This window comes from Apis mellifera, linkage group LG9 (assembly GCF_003254395.2).
Source record: "Apis mellifera strain DH4 linkage group LG9, Amel_HAv3.1, whole genome shotgun sequence".
Lineage (NCBI taxonomy): Eukaryota > Metazoa > Arthropoda > Insecta > Hymenoptera > Apidae > Apis > Apis mellifera.
Genome location: NC_037646.1, coordinates 6,549,271 through 6,575,475, shown reverse-complemented (window position 1 = coordinate 6,575,475; position 26,205 = coordinate 6,549,271). Strand labels below are relative to the sequence as shown.

The following is a 26,205-nucleotide window of genomic DNA, read 5'->3' as shown; positions in this document are numbered from 1 at the left end:
TTTTTTTACTTTATTTTTTCCTGTAAAAAATTTATTATTTCAAATATTTTCAATATACATTTTGATTTAAAGTTTATAAAATATAAGTTTATAGGTGGCACTAGTTTTCCGGAAATAGTTACAAGAATTACACGAATGCACTGACTATAGTAACAGTGAGCGTCAGTTTGTTAAATCTGTATCCGGAGGTAAGATGAATATTTGTAATCCATATTTAATTATCTATTAATAATCAATCCATTTATAAAATGTATTTAACTGCATTAAGAATATTGTCAATTTTACTAGTCTACAATAGTTTTATTATTGGTTATGTTATATGATGGAAAATTAAATGATGCACAAGTGTTTATCTTGTAATCATATATATTAAATACATGAATGGAAGATAGATTATGTAATTTTAAATGAATATACACGTGTGTACGTCTATATCTTAAAATGAATGTTTTGTAAGAAAATTAAATTTTATTTGTTCTATTTATTTTATACTATTCATTTTTTTTTTATAAGAAAACGGTATAGCGTCACTAAAATGGCGGTTACGTTAAGTGTATAGTTTCTATAATTTTTATTGTTAGAGGCAAGTTTTTGTAGATTGATTTTTTCATAATGTAAAAATTGAATATTTACTTAATAAGAAAAACAGAAGAATGCATATTTGAATTATAATATTTCAAACAATATATTTCTAATACATAAATAATATATTCAAATTTTAAATCAAATTTCTTTTTAATTAAAAATAAATTTAAGAAAAGAATTTATTATATATACTATATATACTGAAAATAAAATATATTTATATTATTATTTTAAATAACAAAACAATTTTTATAATTTATAAATTATGAAAAATTATATAAAAATTATATATGTAGTAATTTAATGTTATTAAATTACTACATATTTAAAAATGTATTTAAAATATATACAAATTTTATTACAAGTGTAATGTATATATATTATGTTTTTCAAATTTCAGCAATAATTTATCAGATATATAAAAGATATGGCAGATAACGATGATCTTTTGGATTATGAGGATGAAGAACAGACTGAACAATTAGTTGATGGAAGCAGGGATACACCTGCTAAAAAAGAAGTTAAAGGCACATATGTATCTATTCACAGTAGTGGATTTAGAGATTTTCTTCTTAAACCTGAAATATTACGTGCAATTATTGATTGTGGTTTTGAGCATCCATCTGAAGGTTTGTTTTTTATTTATATCATTATTAATACATAAAAATATTAAATTTTTAATTTATTGAAATTCATATATCAAAATAGATATCTATTTATCGCAGAGTTCAAGATTTTACCCCTAAAATGATATAAAAATATATTATTTAAATATATGATATTATATAATCTTATTTATAGACGTTTTATATATAATTCTTTAATTAAAAATAATTAGTCATATTTTTTCTACAAGTAAACTTTTGGACTTTAGTATATAAATGATGATAATTGATAGGGACAACAGATTATACATGAATGATATGTTTATGTAAACTGATTATTTATTATATAAAATTTATATTTTTCTCATTTTAAAAAAATAGAAATTTTTCATGAATATTATTTACAGTTCAACATGAATGTATTCCTCAAGCAGTTCTTGGCATGGATATATTATGTCAAGCAAAATCTGGTATGGGAAAAACTGCTGTATTTGTGTTAGCAACATTACAGCAATTAGAATTAACTGAAAACCAAGTTTATGTTCTTGTCATGTGCCACACACGAGAACTTGCTTTTCAAATAAGCAAAGAATATGAAAGATTTAGTAAATATATGCCTCATGTAAAGGTGAGCTGAATGAATATAACTTATTATATTTATTATGTATAAATACAATAAATATATAAATATATAATTAGTACAAAATCTTCATATGATGAATTGTAAATATCTGAGTAAATAATGGTGACATCTTTTGATACCACTACCTACCACTGATGAAGATTCTTATATATATTATAATTCAGTTTTATATGAGAAATTTAATATTAAATAATAGTTCATATATTAAATAATATATTTACATTATTAGGTTGGAGTATTTTTTGGTGGTTTGCCAATTCAGAAAGATGAAGAAGTTCTGAAGAATACATGTCCTCACATTGTTGTTGGTACTCCAGGTCGCATCCTTGCTCTTGTTCGAAATAAAAAATTAAATTTGAAACATTTGAAACATTTTATTCTCGACGAATGTGACAAAATGCTCGAATTATTAGGTATTTAAAATGATATTTTTTCTGATATGTTTATAATTTTATCTTAAATAAATTTAAATATATAATTTAAATTTATTTCTAGACATGCGTAGGGACGTACAGGAAATATTTAGAAGCACTCCACACGGCAAACAAGTCATGATGTTCAGCGCTACATTGTCCAAGGAGATACGTCCTGTCTGCAAAAAATTCATGCAAGATGTAATTAACAAATCTTCCTCTTCACTTCGATCTTCGATTGCTCCTACTTCGTTGGCCCTGTATTCATACCCAGGACAAAGCTCAGACCATACTATAAATATCGTTGACGGCGCACCCGCGGGTTAGGCTAGTTAAACAACATTTTGAAGGAGTGACACAGAATTCAATAATGAAAAAGCCCCTCGATGTCTTCGATTGAAATCAAGTTCTACAACTCAAATGTAACGAGTTGCTGCTCCAAAGTTTTTCTCCATTTACTGGATGACAATATCTGCTCGTAAAAGGAACGATATCTTCATTTAAAATCGTTTCTTGAATTAATCAAGATGGCGTTGAGGATGCTTTAAAATATTTTATTTAGTTCCGATCTTCGATGTTAACATTTTTTAAATTGTCTGCTGCATATTAATATTACCAAAATTAAAATGATGTTCGGTATAATGTTATACGAATGTTGGAAAACATTCATATATATTGGGATGGGTTGGGTGAAAAATGTTTCTACCATTTCTATGGGTAAATGATTCAGTCAGGTGAAAGGGAAGGGTAGATTTTTAAATGACTTAGAGCAGCATTGAAAGCAGTTTCCAATTGGGTGGGGGGGCCAAGAAGATTTCAAGACAACCTGAAGACAGAAGTGCGCAAGAAAGAAGATGCAAGAGGATATATGGGAAACTGGGGTTAGCTAGGATGACAATACTGTAATTATGTGGCATATGTCTAGAATTTATTCGCGTTCGTCTTATCTATAATTGAAACAACAATATTTTGATATTTTACAAAAAATGTTAATGGAGGTCAGTAATCAATTCATAGGAGTGAAAATGGAAGTGTTAATATATAGTTTGGTCGTGCCTACCTATATGAAAACTAAATATAAATCAGTTTGTGTATCACGAATTATAAGCTATTTAAATCGCGATGTTAAAGTATATCCCAGAGGCCATTAAATTTTGTGATATATGAGCATACCAACAATAATCAAGGCCAATTCTGGGCATATATTCTGAATGTACTAGAATTTGGGAGAAGAGATTTGGCATCGAGTGGCCAGCGGATGTGTGACACAGAACATTCATGGGTGCGCCTTCTTAGTTCTGTTGGGGTGACTGCTGAGTTTTCGTTGTTGGCACTACCCAGAGATGGAAGTCGCCGGACCGTATGTAACCAGTATGACTAATCCGATCGACAAATAAGTGCAAAAAATGAGAGCTCAAGCGGAAAGTTCTCGAAATCATCTAAATGCATTTTATTTATAGTCACTTGATATATATTACCATTATCAAGGAAGCGGGAGAAATTGGGACATTTATATAAAAAATACTCTACATTTTCATATCATTTGTTTCATTTCTTGAATTTTCGTTTGTAATTTTTCATTTTACGTCTTAAATTTATTTTCAATTATTTTTTTTACATTTAATAATTAATTTCATTCATAAATTTCATCACATTTTCAACTTCAATAAATATTGAAGTATTTTTTCATGTGTCACAACTACGAAAATATTATATTGAATATAAAAATTATCAAGGTATGATTATCTTTAGAATAAAATAGATAATCTTATAAAAAACATTCTTTGCGCAGCCCATGGAAGTCTATGTGGATGATGAAGCGAAACTCACGTTGCATGGTCTACAACAACATTATGTGAAACTTAAAGAAAATGAAAAGAATAAGAAGCTATTTGAATTGCTTGATGTACTTGAATTTAATCAGGTTTGTCTACAGAAATCAATTAAATTATATTGTTCTAATTTAAGTTCAAAATTTTTATCATATATATTAAATTAGTATAATTTTTATTTCTATTTTAAATTATTCTATAGGTTGTTATCTTTGTAAAATCTGTACAAAGGTGCATGGCCTTGGCACAACTTTTAACAGAACAAAATTTTCCTGCAATTGGTATACATAGAGGTATGACTCAAGAAGAACGGTTATCAAGGTATCAGCAATTTAAAGATTTCCAAAAAGTAAGTATCAAATTGTAAATTTAATATATAATATTTAAAATAATTTATACATATAATATATTATTTATATCTAAATAATTACAAATAAGTACTTATTGTTTTAGCGAATTCTTGTAGCGACAAATTTATTTGGACGTGGTATGGATATTGAGCGTGTAAACATAGTATTTAATTACGATATGCCAGAAGATTCAGACACATACTTACATCGAGTAGCTAGAGCCGGTCGTTTTGGTACCAAGGTTAATATTTATTTGATATTTAAATAAATAATTATATATATATATATATATATATAGATAGATAGAAAGAGAGGAATAATTATTATAATAATTATAATATATATATATTTTTTTTATATTTATTAATATTTTAGGGTCTTGCCATTACACTAGTAAGTGATGAAAGTGATGCTAAGATATTAAATGATGTTCAAGAACGATTTGATGTTAACATTACAGAATTACCAGATGAAATAGATTTAGCTTCATATAGTAAGTTTACTTTGGATTTTTATATAGTTATAATTAAAAATGTTAAAAAAAATTAATTTTTCTTTTTTATTATAGTTGAAGGACGATAAACATAATTCCATTTCCAAAAAAATAAATTTGAGATTTAATAAAGTAAGTATATATAAATAATTGTACGATTTTATTATAATATATCTTAATATTGATATATCTTTTTTTTGCAGGCACAGAAAACTTAAAAGTTATCCTATACACTTATCATTGTGTATCCGTTAAATATAAGACATATTTTGTATCGATTTACAATTTTCCTTTCATCGATATGACAAACTTACAAACAAGTGACGTAATCAAATTCATTATAGCCAAACTATTATTCTTTTAAAAATAAATAAATAATTCATGTTATCATTGTATAATACTATTTAACTTTTATTCTACGTTTAGCGAATCAGAATTGCGTGTATAAATAAATAAAAGAGAATACATTTTACGTGTCTTCTATTTCATGTAAGTGAAATAAATATTTGCCTTTTATAAATTTTGATATTAAATTTGATATAAAAATTGATGTTAATTTTACTAATTCAGTATAAATTAACTATGAAAAATAAAATATAGTTGTAACATTGCAATCTCAAATGAAATTTCTTATAAAATAAAAGAAATAATTTTGTTTTATATGAATATTACGAATATATTTTCAAAAAAAAAATAAAATGGGAATTATTAATTTAACTACACGAAATAAAATAATATAACTTTATTTTGTTCTTGCTTTATTTTGAGATTTATTTCCTTGATTACCTCCGCCACGACCAAGAGCTGCAGGACCTCTTCCACCACGACCAAAAGTACCTATAAAAAAATATTTTTTATTATAAAAATAAAAATGAATACGTTATTATATATTATTATACCTCTGCCACTACCACGACCTCGTTGGCTTTGTCCTCTTCCTTTCATTTCTCCACGTCCTCTTGATTTCATTTGTACATCTTCTTTTACCATATCTATAACTTCATCAGGAATTCGTAAATATTTAATTGTACTACCTCGAATATAACATTCAGGCATTCTCCAAAATTTATCACCATCCTAAATAATATATAATATACATTATACTATAAACACTAATTTATGAAATATCATATTAATTTGAATATGAGCATTATTACTATACCCTAGATGTACATATAACCTCTCTGAGATTTATATTCATCCAACTATCACAACTAACTAAATGTCCATTATATGTTTCACCATTCTTAAGTTCAACTAGCTATAAAATATAATATTAAAAAAGAATTATTATTATTTAATTAAGAGAGAATCTTAATATCATTTAACTAATTCGTATAAAACTTTTTCGTTTTAAAATGTAAATTCGAAACTTACCATAGGATGGTTTTGAGCTGTTCTTAATAATGATAAAGGTAACTGAAAAAAATATATAAAATAAATAAAAATAATTAAATTTAATATTTATTTATTATTATTTTTTTTTTTTAAATATACCATTTTTCACCACTTTAACGTGTATTCAAATACTATTGACATCAAAACAAACAGATCGAAATATATATTTATATTATAATCAGAATGGCCAACTAAATTTTAGTTACTTATTAATTAACTGTTAATATATTTAGTATTTACATTGAATATACATTTATATATATTTATATATTAAAATTAATTAAAATAAGAATAGAATCATGAATAAAAAATCTTATTTAATAATATATATTTATAAAACATAAAAAATAGAATTATTTATTGTTGTAATTATATTTGTTATTGAAAGATATTTTTAACAAGTACAATTCAATAGTTTTTTAAATAATTTCTAAAATATAAGATGGTACGATATTTATATGTATAAATATAATAGTAATCATAAAAAAGTTTCTATGATTACTATACAAAGTATAATATATGTGAAATATTTTTCATTATAATATATAAAGTTTATTTATTATAAAAATGTTTCATAATTATATAAAATCATTACATAAAACATTATTATTCATAGATAATTTAAATAATCAAAAAGTAAGTAATACGAATATTTATTAATTATAATACTAATTAATTAATATACTATTATTAATAAATATAAAATTTAAAATATTTTATATTTTAATAATAAATAACAATAACAATAAAATGAAAATAAAAATTTATTATTTTAGTTTATACCAAAATACCCTTTAACAATAATAATTTATACACATGACTTAGCTTATAAAAAACAAAAGTTAATAAAAAAAGATGTACCAGTTAATAAATTCGTTTCAAGAACTCATACATGTGGTGAATTAACAATTCAAAATATAGGAGAAAATGTTCATTTATATGGTTGGTTGGAATTTTCTCGAATTAATAAATTTTTAACATTAAGAGATTCTTATGGTTCTACGCAACTCATTATACCAGAACATGTGAGTTAAAAAAAATATAAATTCCATTGAAAATTTGGAATATATTGAAATTGAAGAAATTATCTTTTATTTTAGAAAAAAGATTTACAAGAAATGGCTAAAAAATTAACTTTTGAGAGCGTATTAAGTATAGAAGGTAAAGTATTAAAAAGGCCAAAGGGTCAAGAGAATAAATTCATGACAACTGGAGATATTGAGGTAGAAATAAAATCTATAAAAGTATTAAACATGGCAAATTCAAATCTTCCATTTATTATTAGAGATTATAATAAAGCAAAGGAAAGTACACAAATGAAATATAGATATATATCATTAAGATATCCTCAATTACAAAAAAATTTGAGATTACGTTCAAAAGTAGTTATGAAAATGAGAGAATATTTAATTAAACAATGTAATTTTGTAGATATTGAAACTCCAACATTATTTAAAAATACTCCTGAAGTATGTATATCAAAATAATATTAGTAATTTTTTTGTTTGAGATTTTTAAACTTATATTTAACTTTAGGGTGCACAAGAATTTATAGTCCCAACAAAGTTTCCAGGACAATTTTATTCATTAGTACAAAGTCCTCAACAATTTAAACAGTTATTAATGGTGGGTGGTTTTGATAGATATTTTCAATTAGCTAGATGTTATAGAAATGAACAACCTAGACATGACAGACAACTTGAATTTACACAGGTATAATTTATTATTTGAAAATAAGTAAGTGTATATGTGCGCGCATGTGCATGTATATATAATTATAATTAATTACAATAAATCAATGTTTATAAATATATTATTTTATAGCTAGATATAGAAATGTCATTTGTTGATTGTGAAGGAATAATGAAATTAATTGAAAATTTATTAGTATATTCTTGGCCTGAAGAATCGCATGAATTAACTATTCCCTTTAAATGTATGAAATATGACAATGCAATGGAATTATATGGTACAGATAAACCAGATTTACGTATACCACAACAAGTAAGATGTAAATATAGCTTTCAATGATATTTTTAAAATAATATTATAAATAATATTATTAATATTTCAGCTTTATAGATTGACAGAAACAATTGATTATTCAGCATTAATACAAGATTTAAAAATGGAACAAAGTGACAAATTTGAAATTTATGCTTTAGTTTTTTCTGAAAAATATGTATGTTTATATATATATATATATATATTTTCTTATTTTCTAATTTTTTTATATTTATAATAAATTTTATATATTTTAGAATTTTCTTACAAATTCTGTTAAAGATGCTATATCTAAACTACAAAGCAATTATTTTCCTTTTGTGAAATTAATCCAAACAAAAATACCTAATAAATCACCCTTTATAACAAGTATTATTAAAGAAAATGTACAACAACAGTTAAATTTGAAAGAAGGAGATGTTTTGTTTTTAGCTTGTGGAGAAAAAGTTGATACAGTAAGTATTAATTATATTTTTATATATATATTCAATAATTATATATATATATATATATATATTATCATCATATTTGAAATTACAGCAATTATTATTAGGAAAAATACGTCTTGAATTTACAAATTTTTTGGAAAATAAAGGTGAAAAAATTCGTACTATTAAAGATGAATTGTTATGGATCACTGATTTTCCTTTATTTTCATTTAATACTAAAACAAATTTATTAGAAACTATGCATCATCCCTTTACACAACCTCATTCAGATGATGTAGAACTTCTTGTAAAGAATCCATTGAAGGTATTTTTGATAATTAATTAATAAATTTAATAATATTTTAATAAATGAAATAATTTCTTATGTATTTATAGGTTAGAGGATTACATTATGATTTGGTTATGAACGGTTTCGAGATTGCAGGAGGATCAATTCGAATTCATAAATCAAAATTACAAAAACAAATATTAAGAATGTTGAAGATAAATGAATCGTCTTTAATGCACCTTCTTGATGCTTTAGAATCTGGTGCTCCACCTCATGGTGGAATTGCTATAGGTAATTTATTAGTTTAGTAATTTATTGCTATAGTAATTTATTCTTAGTTTAAATATCAATAATATTCAATAATACGATATGACAATAAACAAATATTAAATTATTTTTTAGGATTGGATCGTTTAATATCTTTACTATGTAACGAACAAAATATAAAAAATGTTATAGCATTTCCAAAAACAATGTCAGGACGAGATTTAATGTCAGGAGCACCAATTTCTATTTCTGAAGAAGAAAAACAATTATATCACATACGAACGATAAATGAATAAAAAAAGAAAAATAGTCAAGAAATATCATTTATATTTGTCATTATATTATAAAAATAATTTTAAAAATTAGTCACATTTTTAAAAAAATTTTTTTTTATCATTTTTATATTTATTATATTTTATGAAAATCATCAATTATTTTCATTAATTCATATTTATAAAATTTATAATATGATTATAATATAAATGAAAAATATTTATATATTATTTTATAATATTAATTTTATAATTAATTCTATAATTAATTCTAATAACTCATTCTGTTAACGAAAATAAATATAATTTTTAAGTACTATTTATTTTATTTAAATTCATTTTATAAATTTATTTTATAATTTATAATTTATGAATTATAATATTATTCATACTCATTTATATCCCAATAATGGAAATAATATCATGAAACAAAACTTTAAAATAACAATGCAATAAAAATATAAAAACTAATAGTGCATTTTCATAATTATTACATCTGAACAAAATGTATGACCAACTACATATCATAAATGATAAATTTATTGCATGAAAAAGGGAATTACATATATACCATAATTAATAATATTTGCACAACTTTAATTACTAGAAATTCCATCAATTTACTGCATAAACGTGATTAAGTATATTAATACATGTATTACATAATTTTAGTAATTAAAATCGCTATCCAACATTATCATACTTATGATTTTATAAAACAATATAAACATGATCAGACGTAAATAAAAAAATATATAATGTATACATAAAAGAAATACAAATTATTTTTTTATTAGGGTTAAATTGTGTTTTTAAAAATAATTAATTGAAGTATAGAAATAAAATGATAAGACCAAATTTTAATGTACAAAAAAAGTGTTTTATTAGAATTTTTTTTTTTAGTAAAATTTCATGTGTTCTATTCAAATAGTTTTTAAGGAAAATAAAAAATTATCTGCGCAATGAATAATTAAATCGACACACGGTTATCAAATTTTTTTATGAATATGTTTAAGAAGATTTAATTAAAATTTTCTAACATTGATATGTTATTACATATTTAATGTGGGAAAAATCTTTCCATATTATTTTGACTTATAATTAGTGAACTGGAACATAAGATAAATGCAATCAGAAAACTTTTTTGTCTTCTCGAAAATCATATTGTAATTCTCATAAAATATAATGTGAAAAATTTCTTTTTATTCATTAAGAAATATTTAATTGCATAATCATATATCTTATTCATTTTACATCTATTATGCACAAAACATGATTAAAATTATATAGCTTACAATGAAAAAATAAATTATGAGTACACACGTTCAAAATCCTATGACTTGAAATTATATGTTTAAAGAATATTTTAAGGATTTATCCTTATTCAATTGTTTATAAAAATTAAAAAAAATGAAAATCTTACAATGCAGTTGAGTTGTGATAAAATATAAACATATAAATAACAAAAAAATGTGCGTACTCTAAATTATTATTAGAAGAAATTGCAGTCTTTTAACTGAAATTTATATTTTATAATAACACATTTGTTTTTGTATGTTCCTAGTTCTCTAAAAATCTATAATGTATTACGTATAACAGGTGTTAATTAATCGACTTAGTTTTTGCGCAGAATAATGTAAAATTTAATTAAAAATTATTATTAAACGTGACTACGTTTCGTCTATAAAAAATAACGATTATTTCATACGAAAACTTAACGTAGGAAAATTTAAATTTAAAACTTATTCAAAGAGAACTTTTTAGATAAATATTTCTATATATAATACAATTAGACAAATTGCTTTGTGAATCATGTTTGGTTTTTGTTTATTTTTTTTGTTTTATGCATTTTAATAAAATGCTCTTCCAATTGTACTAATTGTTAAGATTTCAATACGATATATATTTAATTAACGCAATTCTAAATCCCTATGTTAAGTAATCGCATAAATCGACGACTATGCAGGAGCGTAAATTAGATATATAGTTTAGACATATTTTTTGTCTTTTAAATAAATAAATGTGTTAAAAATTGAATTAAATGAGTAAATAATAAGCAATTTCCTGCTCAAATAATATCTTTTTTTTTATAGATTATGTATTTCTGTTATGGGTAATAAAATGTAAATATGCAAACAATAAACAAAAATTGATGTTAAAAAGAAATATATTATTTTGTTTTATATATAAAATGTTATGAATTTTTTTAAAATTTTCAATAGAAAGAAATTATTTATTTACGCTCCTGATTGACATTTTAAATATGAAAACAATTATGTGAAATTATAACCATTTTAAAATATAATTGATCAATAATCGATTTCGGTCACGGAAGAATGTTAATTATCAATCAAATGATATTCCGTCATAACTTGTTAGAGTATATACAAGTTGTCATTTTTTCCGATTGGGAACACAGTGTTTCGCATGTTGCACGAATTATAGAAATTCACATCCGAGATATTCTTGGCTTGAACATTTACTCAATTATAGTTGGCAGTATGAAAGTGTTTAATCTATATACGTGGATTGATCACGATACTTTCAAAACTTGATTTCGTTGAGTTTATTCTTCAGTACTCAGTGAACTTTAATCCATTTCATGAAATCAACATATTTTTTTTTTAACATTTCTTTTTTTTAATTACACAAGACACATTTTTAAATAACAATCGTATCCCTTCAGTTTGTCTAACATAAATCGCAATCTTTGCACGCGTACACTGTTTCGCCATTTAGAAAAATACTATTTTACATAATGAAACGAACTCTCAAGCATTGACGTATACGTAATGCATTCAAGAGCTCGCCGAACTTGAAGATATACAAGCGAATACAATACATACAAAGAGACATTCATACATACACTCATACATCATTGTAAAATCAATAGACAATTCACAAATATGCAACCAATCATACATGTTACGCATATATGCGCATTTTTCGTATAGAATAATATAACCACCTACTCTTGCATAAGGTATGTTAAGGAAAACGTCTAGAAATTCTAGAGGACACTGTGAATATAATGATATATACATGTATGATGAAGGCAGGGCTACATAATCGAACAGACAGAATATACACGAGCACTATCGTAAATATGTAGTATAAATTACACACAATTTTGTGAAAGATTTTTTTGACATGTTCTTGAAATATCCAGATTTTTTAGCTTAAGTAAACAATATAAATTCGATAATCCATCATATATAAATTTACATATATAATAAAACAGAATAATTATTTAACTACAATTAATACAATTACATGGTATAAAAAAAATGGATTGTCCAATTTTTTTTTTAGATTTTTGTGTTTCTGCCTGTCCTTTCCAATGCACCTGTTGGCTTATAATAAGATGTATCGCATTGATATAAACGTCAAAATTTACCGAACTACTTGAAATGATTAGACTTAACTGCACTTCCTACTATCATTGAATGTTTTTTCACCCGGCCCGCCGGTTCCACGCATGTAGATTAAAACTGATATCATATCTAGAATAATACATATACAATAACATAAGTGCCAACATTGGCAGTATATTTTCTGAATTATACCTTTATCGCATGGAAGTCGTAGAAACACGAGATACATTACTGCCGTCAACAAAGTGTCTATTTAAAACGTTTCACACGTTTATTGCGCATAATAAATAAGCTCGATATCTATCGTTCTTGCGCGCAACGATATTGAATTTCAAGTGAACGCCCGTTCATAATAAGGTTACAAAAAATATCCCTGATTTCGGACGGTCACTGAGGAATTTAATTAATGAAACTAATTTGTTAATAAGATATGTGTTAATGTAATATGATCATAATTTCTCCATGCGCGATATCAGCGACTGCCATTTTTGCCTTTATGAACTGATTACTATAGAATTAAATGTACGTGATGCATATATTTCTGAATATTGTAAAATTTCATGTGTACATAGAGAATTTAATTCTTTCTAAATATTAATACAACAATATTATATATATATATTTTTTTTCTTTCTTTGTGCTTTATAAACTTATCAAATGAATAAATTCAATGAAAAAATTGTTCAATTAAAAAATATATAAATAAGTTTATAACCTTCTATTAATAGTATACTATATGTTAATATTTTGTTGGACAATAAATCAAAACAATCTGATTATTTAATAGATTTGTTAAAATATTATCAAACACATAATCAATAACACATAATAAAATGTTAATATTGACTCTGCAAATGTCAATTGATGATATATAATTTAGATTTTGTAATTTATGGATAATTCTGTATCATTATGCTACACACAGGTACACAAGAAGAAATTATGTACACAAGATGACATATCCAAAACTAATAGTATTTGTATACTTTGAGAAAAAAGAGATAGTTTTAAATATTGACAAGATATTTTATGGTCACGTTCATCGCGCCACAGAGTATATGACGATGATGATAAAGATGGCAAAATACATAAACAGTATATGACATACTCAAAGCAAGCGAATAAGCCAAGCGGGCCGATCTCTTGGATATTATAGGCATATTTTCTTTTTCTTGGGTTTGTTCCAACACCGGCGTCTCATACGTCGGTTAATTAACTTTGAATATAATGTAAATGCAATTTCTGCTCATTTAAAATACCCAAGAATTCTTTGTTGTCATTTCTTTCTTGAACCGATGTCATTTTCAGTTCTATCTTGCACAAAATTAGATAAATTCTTGTGAGCATTGCCCAAAGTTTGATGCATTGATTTTATGCACTTTCATCAACAGTAGGTAACCAAAATGCCATATTAGTACAGGCAGATGCTAACATCATATATTTAGGATTAAACTGAATACACTGAACTGGTGCTGGATGATCTCCATTAAGCACACAAACTTTGTATCCAGTTTCTGCATTCCATACATGTACTCTGCCATCTGTAGATCCACTAAATACAAACTGTGAATCAGGGCTAAAACTGGCTTCAATTGCAATTCCCTTGTTGTTTAAATAGCCAGCAAATGTTTGTAATGGTGTACCATGAAACGCATCAATCAAACGAATTGTACTACCATTTGTAGAGATCAAAATAGTTTTACCATCTCTACTGAATTTTAGTCCTGTCCAATCACACTCTTTTTCTTGAGATAATTTAAATGTAACAAATGGCCCCTTATCAAAACTGCGTAAATCATATAACTTTAAAAATTCTGAATTGACACCTGCTGCAAAAATAAGACCTTCTGGGTCATATGCAGCAACTGGACGTCCCGAAACATTCATAACACCATGACAATTAGGTGAACGTAAATCCCATAATCTTAATGATTTATCTAAAGAACCAGAAAGAAATGTATCTTCTATAGGACTAATGCATAATGATACAACTTTCTTGCTATGACCTGGGAAATATCTTATATATTTGTTATCATGCAGACTCAAATAGCGAATAGTATCATCAATTTTAGTACTGCTGTGTATTGCAGTGTTCTTTGCATGTGTAAAATGGATTAAATCTACACCATATTTCTTAGAATTGACTGTACGCACCTGAGTGCCTTTCTCACAGTCATATATGACGATCTGGTCATCTTCTGAACAAGAGATCAAAGTATCCCCATTTGGTGAAAAGTCGATACTATTTATACGATCAGAATTTTCACGAAAAACTTTGGCCACCTTGAAGCTCCTCACCACGTGGTCAACGAGCTTCATGGTGATGGACGGCGCGTTCTCCCTTTCGTGCCGTCCTCTTAACCTCCCCGCTTCCGCAATTTCTTTCTCCTTCCTTTTGATATAGCCTAGGCGCCGAGGCGCGAAGCTTCAGAGGGGTCAGGGGTTTGACTATGTACCACTGTTATTCACCTCGCGGGAAAGAAAAAACCCGCGGGGAGTTCAAGAGGTCAAAAAATCCAAAACGTAGCTGAACTATCACTTTGTTATCCTTAATTTTCTTGATATCTCTTTTGTCTAACTATTAAAATTTCTTCTCAACTAAATTACTTTCCTTTAATTTGACAAAGGGCTCTTATGTCTTCTCTCTTTTCTATGAACGGACGCCGTCGGCAGACTAGCGCACACCACACGCACAAATTCTGCCAACTGTTTAGAGAAATGGATGACAAATTACCGTGAACGTTTTCAAGATATTGTAGATTCATACCGTGAGTAGAGCTATCGATCTCCGTTGACGTCAATATAATACTGCTTTCAAAGAAACTGATTTTATCAAAAGAAATTATAATTTTAAATTTATATAAATGTCTTATTAATTAATAATTTGTAATTTTTTAAATACAATATCTTTTTAATATTATTATGAAATTTTGAATTTGATATTTAAATTGTGATTAATGTTTTTTTGAATAATAATTTTGTATTATTACAATCAAATATTATAAATATTATTGTATTTTATTGCATATAAATATGATATATCATTATTTATTGTAGAATATTACAAATATATATTTTTATAACAAAAAATATTCATATAATAGAATATTAAAATTCTATATATATATATGTAAAATATATTTTAAATTTATATAGTTTTTGTAATATTTGATATTAATTACACTATAATAATAATTTAATATAATTATAATTTATATAAAAAAATAATTGATAATTAAAGTAAAATAATTAATTATTATACTTTTATATAAAGATTAAATATTATTAAACTTTTTTATTATATTTATTTTTACATATTATGTAATAATTTTTTCATTTTTTTATCCACATTGGAAACATATTCATATCAAATATATAGATCTATATATAGATCCAAATATATAGATACCAAATATAAAATATATTTAAGATTGGTACACCTGCATTCTTATAAATTTAAAAATTCATTAGATACAATTAATTAGTAACAGTTTATAAATTAAAAAATAAAATGTTTTGTGTTATTTATTAAACAACTATATTTATTTATTTTTTTGCAACTTAAAGTTTTATAGAATGATACATTAATATTACAAAATTTTTTACATATCAATGAATGTTAAATTTTGATGTGCAGTTCCGTTACATTATAATCATATAAAATTTGTATTATCATAAAACAATGTTTTTTTATATTATATAATAATATTTTCATTATTTTCTTTCTTTATGTTTCAATATTAATATAAAGAAGAAAAGTGCTAACTTTTTTTACAAAATTATAATAAACGGAACACATTTTTTTTATATTAGTGTAAAATATTAATTTACATTTTTATAAAATTATTAGAGATTATTATTTTGACAGTAGAAAAAGAAATTATTTTAATTAATGATTTCATAATTTTACTTCAAATTGTAAATTATATTGTTATATTGTTTCGATTAATTATAATTTTTGTACAGTTATATTATTACTTCGTTAAAAAGAAAATTTTTATAATATTATAATATTAATATATCTAGACAATTAACTTCAATTTGTTTTTTGAATTATAATTATTTATATGTTCTTATAAATAACAAAAAATTTATTTTAAATTTATTGAAAAAAATATTATCATACACAATTTCAGATATAAGAATATTTAAAAAATTTTGAATAAAATTTATTGTTTTGATTGTATTTCATGTATATTTGTAATATCAGAATATATGTATATTACATATATATATTTTTATTTATCACAAAGTAGTTTATATTTTTTGAAATTGGTAATATAAAAAATTAAAAATATAATGCTTTTATATTTTTATAATTTATAAAAATTAATAATATATATAATTAATTTATAAAAATAATAGAACAATTTCATTTATTGTATGATATATTTTTAGTATGTAAATTTTAAATGCAGATTTTGCTACATCAAATTAAGCAAAACATATTTGTATGTACATATTTTTTGAAATTACATTTCGTTATTTCGTCATTGAAAATTACTTATTAAAAACATTATAAAACTTAATGAAAAAAATTGTGCCTAATAATGATATAATATAATTATATTAAAAGTTTAATTTATAATCATATGAAAATAGGTATGCGTTTTTGCAATTAGAGCTAGATATAAATGTTTTTTATGTATCAAATTCAATATATTTACAGCCTTTATTTCTTTTTTGTTTGAACTATGCAGTTTATATTTTTCTTTTATAAATTTAAGCTAAAAACATATACGTATTTACATCTAAGTGTGCTTTGCTGAAAAGTCAAAATTATTAATACTAGTTCTTATAATATATTTAAATTTTCTATAGCTTTTAATTCATTTTGCATAAATTTTTTTATATTGTATACTTTCTAAAATAGAATGTAGCCTCAGAATATTAAAGCTTAGGATTATTCGTTAATAAAATTTTCCTTGTTTTTTATCTTATAAGGCTGCTATTATATTGACTGTCATTAGAATTGTATAAATCTATTATATTAATCAATCAAATGAACTATAATAAATTAACAAATTTTTTGGTATAGTTATTAAATATCATATAAATAAATATCTACAATTCATTGAAAATTAGTCTAATAAATATTTTTTTCACATAATTAAACTTATGGAATGTGAAAACGAAACACTTTATTTTAATCAAAATATTTCGTATTTGAATATCAATAATTAAATTAATAAATTAATTATATAATATCATACATCTATGCTGCCTTTATTGTATAATTTTATATTTCGTCTTTTTTGTTTTCGTTGTAATGAATAATGAAAATTTTGATTTTAAATTAACATTGAAATCACGTATAACTTTTTTTAATATAGAAATAAATTTCTTATTTTTCTTTATTTTTATATAAGAACGACACAATATATAGTTCTATTTTTATATTTTGTTTCAAAATTTATTTTTAAAAAATTATATATTGCAAAAAGTAATCAAAGTTTGCAGTAATAATAGTGACATCAATATATTGCATAGAAAATTAAATTAGCCAAAAATATAACTTTTGTGTTTCATTTTGCTTTGTATAGTTATTAGTTAATTATTAAATAGATCTATATCAAAAGAAAGCTTCAGTTCTGGCACGCATTGCTATATGACAAGTTTGTTAAAAGTTAATACTTTTTTTTTATAACAATAACAACAACAATAACAATTACGATATTTATAATAATTATAATGTCTTCTAATTAATATTTTTTTGAAAAGACATTATTAATAATTTGCTTATAAGGAACATATATCGTGGTAAAGCTCTGCATAAAGTATACTGAAAATTACAAAGCCATTTAAAAAAGTAGCCAATAAAAAGATATGTATAAAAATCAAGCAGGAATTTTAATAGCATTTGTAAAAATACTGCTATATTTCTAATCAGTATACTTTATCCAAATCAAACCAATTATTTAGAAGACTGCTGCATAGAGCAATTAGCTCTTTTATTGGTCCCTGAACCTAAAACTTGTACTTATATTTATACATAGCACCTTATACAACCTTTATATTTATTAAATTATTATGTCACTGAGCTAAGAAATGCAAGTAATAAAAAAGTATATTCTTTTTAATTTATTATTATTAAATAAAAATTAAATGATATCAAACAAAGATGAGATTCTATTTATAAATAATATATTATTTTTTTTTGCGTTATTTATATAATATTATTTTGTATAATACTGTTACATAAATCTTAGCTCAGATTGTGACAATATAATCTAATTTTTTAAATTAAAATTAAATTTGAATTGCCAATTTTAATGGTTATAAACTCAATGCTTACTGATGATCCATGTAAAAATATATAAAAAAATGTATAAATTTATTAATAAATGATAGTTAATTTTTTGTTTTTTTGAAGAGGAAAAATGTTAAAATATTTTAGAATCCATCTATTGTAAATAAATAAATTGTTAACAGTTAAATTGATATTATTAATTTCCGATAAAATATCTCATTATAAATTAATTTTCTTTTATTAAATTTATAGTTCAAAAATTTTCAGAGGTTCAGGGAAATTGATGATATATACTAAAACAGCAGTTTAGGCTGGTAAATTAGAATATTAATTAATTTAAATTATATCTTTTTTAAAAAATTACACTGTTTAGATACGCGACAAATATAAGCAATAAATTTAAATTCATATTCATAAATATATAAATATTTACGTATACAAAAAATACATATAATATGCATATATGTATACATGTACATTAATAGTTAATATACATGTATCAATGCATTTTATTTTTACATTTAGTTTTATTTTATAACTATTTAAAATTTAAATATAATACGCGATATTTTTTGTCCATAATGTACTGCAGTACTTTGATTATAGCTTTATAATACTTCATAAATTATTATATAAAATTTTAAATTAATATTCTTTTTCTTTGCTTAAAATTTGTGCTTATAACTTGTGTAATGATTGTGCAGTGCATAAACGTATAATTGCTTAATTCATCAGGCCAATTATTAATTCATAATTCATAGTTACACAAATGTGATTTCATACTCACATTTCTTTTATGTAATGTATATACATATTTATATTATTGCATATATATATATATATATATATATATATATATATATATATATAAATATATATATATTATAAATGTGTAAACTTCAAAAGCATGTTTAAGTAATACTAAATGTCTTTAATTACGCTACCTATTTTGTAGGAAAGGCCTCGTAGTGCTAAATATAAGAAAAAATTACAATATGGATTTAACTTTCCTTTTAGCATGTTCTATTTGAAATTTCTTTTTATATTAGTCCATGAAATTATAAATTCATGGAAAATTTCATTTCTTGTTAAATTTTCTTTTTATCCATAAAAATGCATAAAATAATAAAATATATTAATTCTCAAGATCGTTTTTGTGCCCATTTTAAATCATCTGCTCTGGGTTTACAGCCAGTAGCTTTTTCAATTATAATTTCTAAGATATACCAAAAACGAAGTTGTTCTAGTGGCCAATTTAACCATCCAGTAGTAATGCAGAAGTAAGTTTCATGTGGTGCAACATGATGTACACGATGATGTTTTCTAGGTAATATAATTCTATGTTCTTGTAACCAAACAACCCAGGAAGGTAATCCAAAATATGTATGTGACCATTTGTGTATCTGGAAAAACCTTTTATGTTATTGCTATATTATTTTGCTAATACTAAATCTAATAAAGTGAAAAAAATTTATAGACTTATATATATATGCATTTATAACATGAAAAATGTAAGGATTATATTTGTGTTTCCAAATAAATATTTTAATGAACAATTATTTAAATAGTAATTTTAAAAAAAGATTACATATCAACAAATTATAAATTATAAATTTATAAATTTAATTACCTGATTAGTCATTGCTACAAAAATTGCAAGTAGAAACCAATAACAAGTCCACACAAATTTTTGTTGTATCTCTGATTCTGGGAGAGTTAAGAAATCCCATGTTAATTTATAAAGGAATGGAATTGTGATCATGAAATTATCACCATTAGTTTCTATAAAATCATGTCTTGTTATACTTGTTGGATCAATGTGATGTTCTCGAAATGGTCTTAAAAAATTCTAAAAATATATACATATATTGATATTTAACATTTTATAATACAAAATATATAAATTTTAAATGCTTTTCTCTCTCTTTTTGTTTAGAAACAATATTTAATAAAATTTATAAAATAATATTATCCATAATTTAAGATATAAATATATATGTTGTTTAATGATTTTTTATAATTTACCTTTCCAAGAATTGGAAGTTCTACAGAGCCCCATGTATCGGCAGCCCAATGAACTAATCCAGATCCAAAATCTGCAGTAACAATGCCACAAAATGCTGCTATTACTATTGAGCTCAAATTTTCTAATCTTAATCTGACAAGAATAAATATTGAATTAATTATAATGAGTGTAATGCAGATGCCGACACAAATGCATTCTTGTGTTCTTTTTCCTGTAATAAAAATATATAATAAAATTAATCATATCAAAATTTATATTACTATTACATATTATTATTACATTTTAATAAAAACCATAATAATAATTTTATGAATAATATATAGATATAAAGATATATATTGTTAGATCGTTCTTTATTTTTGTTCATAGCCGAAAATTCCAAGGTGCGATCGATGTATAGCTAGCATCTTGGCAAGTATTAGAATTAGAAAACATACATGTGATAAGTACACGTATCACTTGTATATTTTTATATTAAATATAATAAAATTATTAAATAATATTTCATAAAATATAAATTAATATATAATATTATATATATATATATTTGAAAAAATTATAAATATTAATAAACATTAAAATATTAAAAATATTTCAATACAAAAAATAAAAGATTAAAATTATTACCAGTGCTATAAAGATTTGCCAATTCTTGAGCACCCTTGTGATTAGGACCCCATCTCGGTACGGTTCTGTCTTCTTGTGAAGTTGATACCACCGAATTGGCATTGGGATCGTCCTCGAGCATCGAATTCTCGTAGATCTGCCGTTCGGTCTTCACTGGCGCCAAGAAATTTGTAGCCATCGAGCATGCGGCTGATGCCGCTTGGCCCAAGTTCGCCACTTTTATCTCATCCATAATTATAGTAATTATTTTAAATATTCGTCAAATAATCCAATTTTTATTTCTTTTTTTTTTTTTTTTTTATAAGTCAATCTTGTTTTGTAGCGATTGCCCGCTGTTTGACATTGTGAAGCTTCTTTTTGTCAATTATGAAAGAGACAGCCGTATATCTTTATATATTCTTATAAATGATTTATACTCTATCGAGTATAAAGTTGTTATAAAATACGGACGATCTTTTGAATTTGATGTACAGAAATAATCTTTACGCATTATTTGATTTATTTTTTCATTATCTATCATTTGATCCATGAGCTTTTTGTACAATTCTTCCTATTCTAGTCATTACACTATTTATTCGTTAGATTTACAATTTTTCGTTGTTGCTGTGCTTTGTTCTGTTTTTATTTTGAATTCTTCTAAAGCTTCGTTCGACGAAATTTGTGCTACGAAAGATAAAAACATTGCATTAATATAATAAATAATTCATATATAATTAAAATTAATATTTTATATATATATATAATTTTATATATAAATAAATATATATTAATATAATATATAATATAATAATATAATTGAAAAAAATTTATGATATAATTTAAATCTTAAAATTATATATTTAATGTTATTTATTTTATTTATACAATTATCTTATAATTTCAAAATTGTAAAAGATGTTAATATTGTAATTTTTGAAGAGATATAATTCGAAGAATGATTTCAGTGATAAGTTCAAAATTAAACATTATGATAAAATGATGTTCGCAAATATCAATCTTGATTTATCTGATAACATCTTATATAACAAATTTTATCATTCCTAGAACATTATTCAATATTTAAAATATTAAAGTTTTTATAATAATAATAATAACAATAACGACAATGATAATAATAATAATTATAATAATAAAATGATAATATTTAGCTTGTGCATTATTAACAGCATGTTTATATGTTAAAATATTTTATTATTATGTGCAATCTATTAAAATATATTAAAATGTTATATATTAAAATAAATTTTCAATTCATTCTAATTCTAATTTATTTTAATTTAAAAATTACTTGTTTGTTTTCAATTATAATTGAAAATTAATAGCAATAATAATTATAATTAAACTTTGATAATAATATAATATTGATTATCTTAGTGACCATAATATAAATCTATATATTTCTATATTTATATCTCTAATATCAAACAATAATAATAGATTTTTTCGTTTAATTAATAAAAAAAAATTATCTGATATTTTTGAAAAATCGAAAATAATAATTCATAAAAAGTTAAGTTAAAGAATAATAATAATTGGAATCTGTGTGAAAGCTTCGAAAAATAAATAGGTTAATTTCGCTTTTACATAAATTTTAATAATTGTAATAATTAAATCAAATTTATTTTTTTCTTATATTTTTAACATTATATGTATTAATGCAGAATTATTTGCATTTATGTAACATTATTAATTTATTAATCTATTTTTATACAGAATATTATTTAATATTAAAAACAAATTTGAAAAAATTGTATATATATAAAAGTTATTTGCTATTATTAGTATAATTATTTAAAATATATTTATAATGTATTATTACGTATTAATAATTTATTATTAATGTTATTAAGCAAAAATTGTATAGTTGAATTTTATTGCATCTATTTCTTATATATTTATTTAGATTTACAAAATCTAATAATTATAGCAACTAAGATGGAATTGAAATAAAACAATATGACAACATATAATATATAATTTAACAAAAATATATAATTATATGCTTCATTATGTACATTTTTGTAAATAAAAAATTTGTTAATATCTCATTTTTAATTAATTTTTTTTTAGCAAATTATGAATACACAAATTTTCTTAACCGGCATACATGATGCACACGAACAAATTTGCACTCTATGCGTATACTACACGCGCACAACACGTGCATATTTGTAATCAAGACACGAATTATATACGTACAGATATCAAAACTTAATGTCAAATTAAACTTTAAGAAATGTTAAAAACCCATTTAAAAATGAAATTTTATCGAATTAAACATCAGGTAGGGCATACCCATAAGAGAGACGAGAGGAACAAAGACGAGAATAGAAAATCCTTATAGAACTTCAAGAATTTCTTGATATTTTTATATTCCGTTGTTATCCTGGTCGACACATTGTCCAGCCATAAAGTTGCTGAATTTCCACGTTTAATTAGTCACTGATAGGATTAAAAGAAATCTACGACGAGACACTATCGTACCTCGTACCGATGTAATACATATATGTGTAAGAAAAGCACACATGATGTTCATATACATTTATATCGTTTCATGCACAAATTTTCTTCTTTGTCAATTGGATCTTGCTACACCGTGATATCACCACAGAAAACCGATAGTAACAGGATTTTGTGAATTTTGAATGACAAACACTAATGTAAGAATATAAAATTGAACAGGATAAAAAGAGAAAGAGTATATATGTAAAGAAAAAGAAAAAAAAGATGGGAATAGTTAACGAAAGGATCGAGGAGATACGTTGTCACGACTTGGCATTTAATTCCGAGAACCGTGTCTCTCTTTCATAAGCCGATAGATACAAAAGTAACAAAGAGAGCGTACAAACAGAGGCGCTAGTTTCGCCGTATGTCTTACACCGTTCTGTTCACGATTCTCCTCAGTTCTTTCTCTTTTGCTCGAGTTCACATCACGAGAATTGGCTGCCTCTTTCTTTCTTTCATACGAGAACTTCTGCAACCCCGCCTCGTTTCGTGACGAACGACCGGCGCCGCCTGACGACCGTAGCTCGCGTCGCGACGCTCTCGTGGCGCCGTCATGCGGTTACCCTCCCTGATGTTACCACTTCTAGACATAAGAAGAATTCCGTTCAGTTGAGGTAGAATAATTACGATTGCATTTTCATTCACTTCATTATTTAGAATTGCATATTCCATTTATTAAAATCATTATTATATTTCTTGCAATTTTATAATCATATTATTATTTAATTAGTAATGTATTTTATTATTTTTATTTTTATATATATAAAAATTATTTTTTGTGATTTTCTTTTAATGATAATATTTTAATTTGTTATTTAATATTAGTATTATTTTATGATTATTTAATTATATCTAGAGAGATTTATTTAATAATTATTTACAATATGGCATGTATATAAAATATATATATATATATATATATAGTTGAAATATGAATATAAGGTTGCAAAATGCATAGAATATACATATGTCATTGATTAAATATGTATATGATATGTCATAATTATTTGTGCATGTGCATCTTGCAACGTTTTTACGTTGTTAAATGTTGTATAGTTATTACTTGATTCAAATCTATACAACCAAATATAGTCATTAATATGAAAAATATAACTGTTATGTTTTTAAATTATCGTAATATAATTATCTATAAATTAAATATTACAATTAAATATTTTAATTTTAATTTTGATATGGATTATAATATGTTTTATAAAAAATATATATAAAATAAAAAATTTATTAATTATAATTTAAATTATAATTTATATAACTATAATATAAACTATAAGAATTTATAATCGCATACCTATGTGATATATTATATGAAATGAAGGTGAAGAACCTATAAGCAGTAAGTATAGCCCTCAATAGTAAATATATACGTATAAGTTTTAAATCTAATATGACCTTAAAGTCCTTTGGAATACAACACGTGACGTTTCATAGAATACTCATACTTTATTTAAAGGTAAATCGACCGAATAGCTAGATTCTAAGTTTTTTATGAGTTATATTGCATATATATATATATGTATAGGGTTATGATCACGTAATAAATAATGAGAAACACGATAGCATATTGTTATGTATAACAACAATTATATTATAATAGTATTTTCAATCCTGAATTTCTTAAATAGATATTAACTTAGCTTGATGAGAAATTATCGATTCCCTATCGAAAGTAATCGATTATCTCTCGTCATTAATACGAAATATTAAATTCACGATTTATTTACATATATCTATAATTAAATAAAAATATTAGATCATATACTTACCATAGGAATTTAAATATAAATTGTTAACTGATTGTTATAAAAAAACAATTGTTAATACAA

The 26,205-nt window shown here is 23.6% G+C and overlaps 5 protein-coding genes across 9 annotated transcripts; 2 read left to right on the top strand and 3 right to left on the bottom strand.

Moving 5' to 3' along the window:
• Window positions 1–84: 84 nt before the first annotated feature.
• Window positions 85–5,433, top strand: LOC552515 (ATP-dependent RNA helicase WM6). 2 transcript variants are annotated; one of them, XM_624891.6, is made up of 11 exons: window positions 85–188; window positions 986–1,214; window positions 1,598–1,818; window positions 2,063–2,246; window positions 2,329–2,447; window positions 4,039–4,170; window positions 4,281–4,427; window positions 4,532–4,669; window positions 4,804–4,921; window positions 4,997–5,053; window positions 5,125–5,433. In XM_624891.6, exons 2-10 carry the CDS (start codon window positions 1,013–1,015, stop codon window positions 5,008–5,010), a joined length of 1,275 nt encoding a protein of 424 aa, XP_624894.1. In that variant the 5' UTR covers window positions 85–188; window positions 986–1,012; the 3' UTR covers window positions 5,011–5,053; window positions 5,125–5,433. The 2 variants fall into 2 exon arrangements, with proteins under 2 accessions (XP_624894.1, XP_006561684.1); XM_006561621.3 differs by having other exon boundaries at window positions 181–452; window positions 5,125–5,316.
• Window positions 5,434–5,648: 215 nt separating this feature from the next.
• On the bottom strand, window positions 5,649–6,509 carry LOC552529 (U6 snRNA-associated Sm-like protein LSm4). Its single transcript, XM_624905.6, has 5 exons — window positions 6,419–6,509; window positions 6,299–6,340; window positions 6,084–6,182; window positions 5,821–5,998; window positions 5,649–5,758 (listed from the first exon to the last, which is right to left on the bottom strand). The coding sequence occupies exons 1-5, from the start codon at window positions 6,419–6,421 to the stop codon at window positions 5,664–5,666; spliced, it is 417 nt and encodes a 138-aa protein (XP_624908.3). The 5' UTR covers window positions 6,422–6,509; the 3' UTR covers window positions 5,649–5,663.
• A 304-nt stretch (window positions 6,510–6,813) lies between these two features.
• LOC725136 (aspartate--tRNA ligase, mitochondrial) lies at window positions 6,814–9,632 on the top strand. Its single transcript, XM_026442956.1, has 10 exons — window positions 6,814–6,829; window positions 7,184–7,344; window positions 7,420–7,788; window positions 7,856–8,032; window positions 8,144–8,323; window positions 8,394–8,501; window positions 8,581–8,778; window positions 8,864–9,076; window positions 9,148–9,331; window positions 9,443–9,632. Exons 1-10 carry the CDS (start codon window positions 6,814–6,816, stop codon window positions 9,601–9,603), a joined length of 1,767 nt encoding a protein of 588 aa, XP_026298741.1. The 3' UTR covers window positions 9,604–9,632.
• An 805-nt stretch (window positions 9,633–10,437) lies between these two features.
• LOC411879 (WD repeat-containing protein 82) lies at window positions 10,438–15,677 on the bottom strand. 2 transcript variants are annotated; one of them, XR_003305366.1, is made up of 2 exons: window positions 13,146–15,677; window positions 10,438–13,082 (listed from the first exon to the last, which is right to left on the bottom strand). XR_003305366.1 is itself a non-coding variant. In XM_026443041.1 (1 exon), the coding sequence occupies exon 1, from the start codon at window positions 15,270–15,272 to the stop codon at window positions 14,325–14,327; it is 948 nt and encodes a 315-aa protein (XP_026298826.1). In that variant the 5' UTR covers window positions 15,273–15,677; the 3' UTR covers window positions 10,438–14,324. The 2 variants fall into 2 exon arrangements, 1 of the variants encoding a protein (XP_026298826.1); XM_026443041.1 differs by having other exon boundaries at window positions 10,438–15,677.
• A 4,522-nt stretch (window positions 15,678–20,199) lies between these two features.
• On the bottom strand, window positions 20,200–24,949 carry LOC413030 (transmembrane protein 189). 3 transcript variants are annotated; one of them, XM_396481.6, is made up of 6 exons: window positions 24,341–24,946; window positions 24,152–24,273; window positions 21,857–22,519; window positions 21,229–21,440; window positions 20,834–21,052; window positions 20,200–20,606 (listed from the first exon to the last, which is right to left on the bottom strand). In XM_396481.6, exons 3-6 carry the CDS (start codon window positions 22,086–22,088, stop codon window positions 20,346–20,348), a joined length of 924 nt encoding a protein of 307 aa, XP_396481.3. In that variant the 5' UTR covers window positions 22,089–22,519; window positions 24,152–24,273; window positions 24,341–24,946; the 3' UTR covers window positions 20,200–20,345. The 3 variants fall into 3 exon arrangements, with proteins under 3 accessions (XP_396481.3, XP_016769444.2, XP_016769442.2); XM_016913955.2 differs by having other exon boundaries at window positions 21,229–21,299; window positions 24,152–24,949; XM_016913953.2 differs by having other exon boundaries at window positions 24,152–24,946.
• Window positions 24,950–26,205: the final 1,256 nt, after the last annotated feature.

What these genes read in the sequence shown, in the direction of transcription:
- LOC552515 (XM_624891.6), top strand. Translation starts at nt 1,013, where the DNA reads ATGGCAGATAACGATGATCTTTTGGATTATGAGGATGAAGAACAGACT. An exon ending in AATATATGCCTCATGTAAAG is followed by an intron (nt 1,819 to 2,062) that starts GTGAGCTGAATG and finishes TTACATTATTAG; the next exon opens with GTTGGAGTATTTTTTGGTGG. An exon ending in AATTTAAAGATTTCCAAAAA is followed by an intron (nt 4,428 to 4,531) that starts GTAAGTATCAAA and finishes TTATTGTTTTAG; the next exon opens with CGAATTCTTGTAGCGACAAA.
- LOC552529 (XM_624905.6), bottom strand. An exon ending in AGGTTATATGTACATCTAGG is followed by an intron (nt 5,999 to 6,083) that starts GTATAGTAATAA and finishes TATATTATTTAG; the next exon opens with GATGGTGATAAATTTTGGAG. An exon ending in AGGTCGTGGTAGTGGCAGAG is followed by an intron (nt 5,759 to 5,820) that starts GTATAATAATAT and finishes ATTTTTTTATAG; the next exon opens with GTACTTTTGGTCGTGGTGGA.
- LOC725136 (XM_026442956.1), top strand. An exon ending in AACTCATTATACCAGAACAT is followed by an intron (nt 7,345 to 7,419) that starts GTGAGTTAAAAA and finishes CTTTTATTTTAG; the next exon opens with AAAAAAGATTTACAAGAAAT. An exon ending in TTGTAAAGAATCCATTGAAG is followed by an intron (nt 9,077 to 9,147) that starts GTATTTTTGATA and finishes ATGTATTTATAG; the next exon opens with GTTAGAGGATTACATTATGA.
- LOC411879 (XM_026443041.1), bottom strand. Translation starts at nt 15,272, where the DNA reads ATGAAGCTCGTTGACCACGTGGTGAGGAGCTTCAAGGTGGCCAAAGTT.
- LOC413030 (XM_016913953.2), bottom strand. Translation starts at nt 22,088, where the DNA reads ATGGATGAGATAAAAGTGGCGAACTTGGGCCAAGCGGCATCAGCCGCA. An exon ending in GGCAAATCTTTATAGCACTG is followed by an intron (nt 21,441 to 21,856) that starts GTAATAATTTTA and finishes TTTTTATTACAG; the next exon opens with GAAAAAGAACACAAGAATGC. An exon ending in AACTTCCAATTCTTGGAAAG is followed by an intron (nt 21,053 to 21,228) that starts GTAAATTATAAA and finishes ATATATTTTTAG; the next exon opens with AATTTTTTAAGACCATTTCG.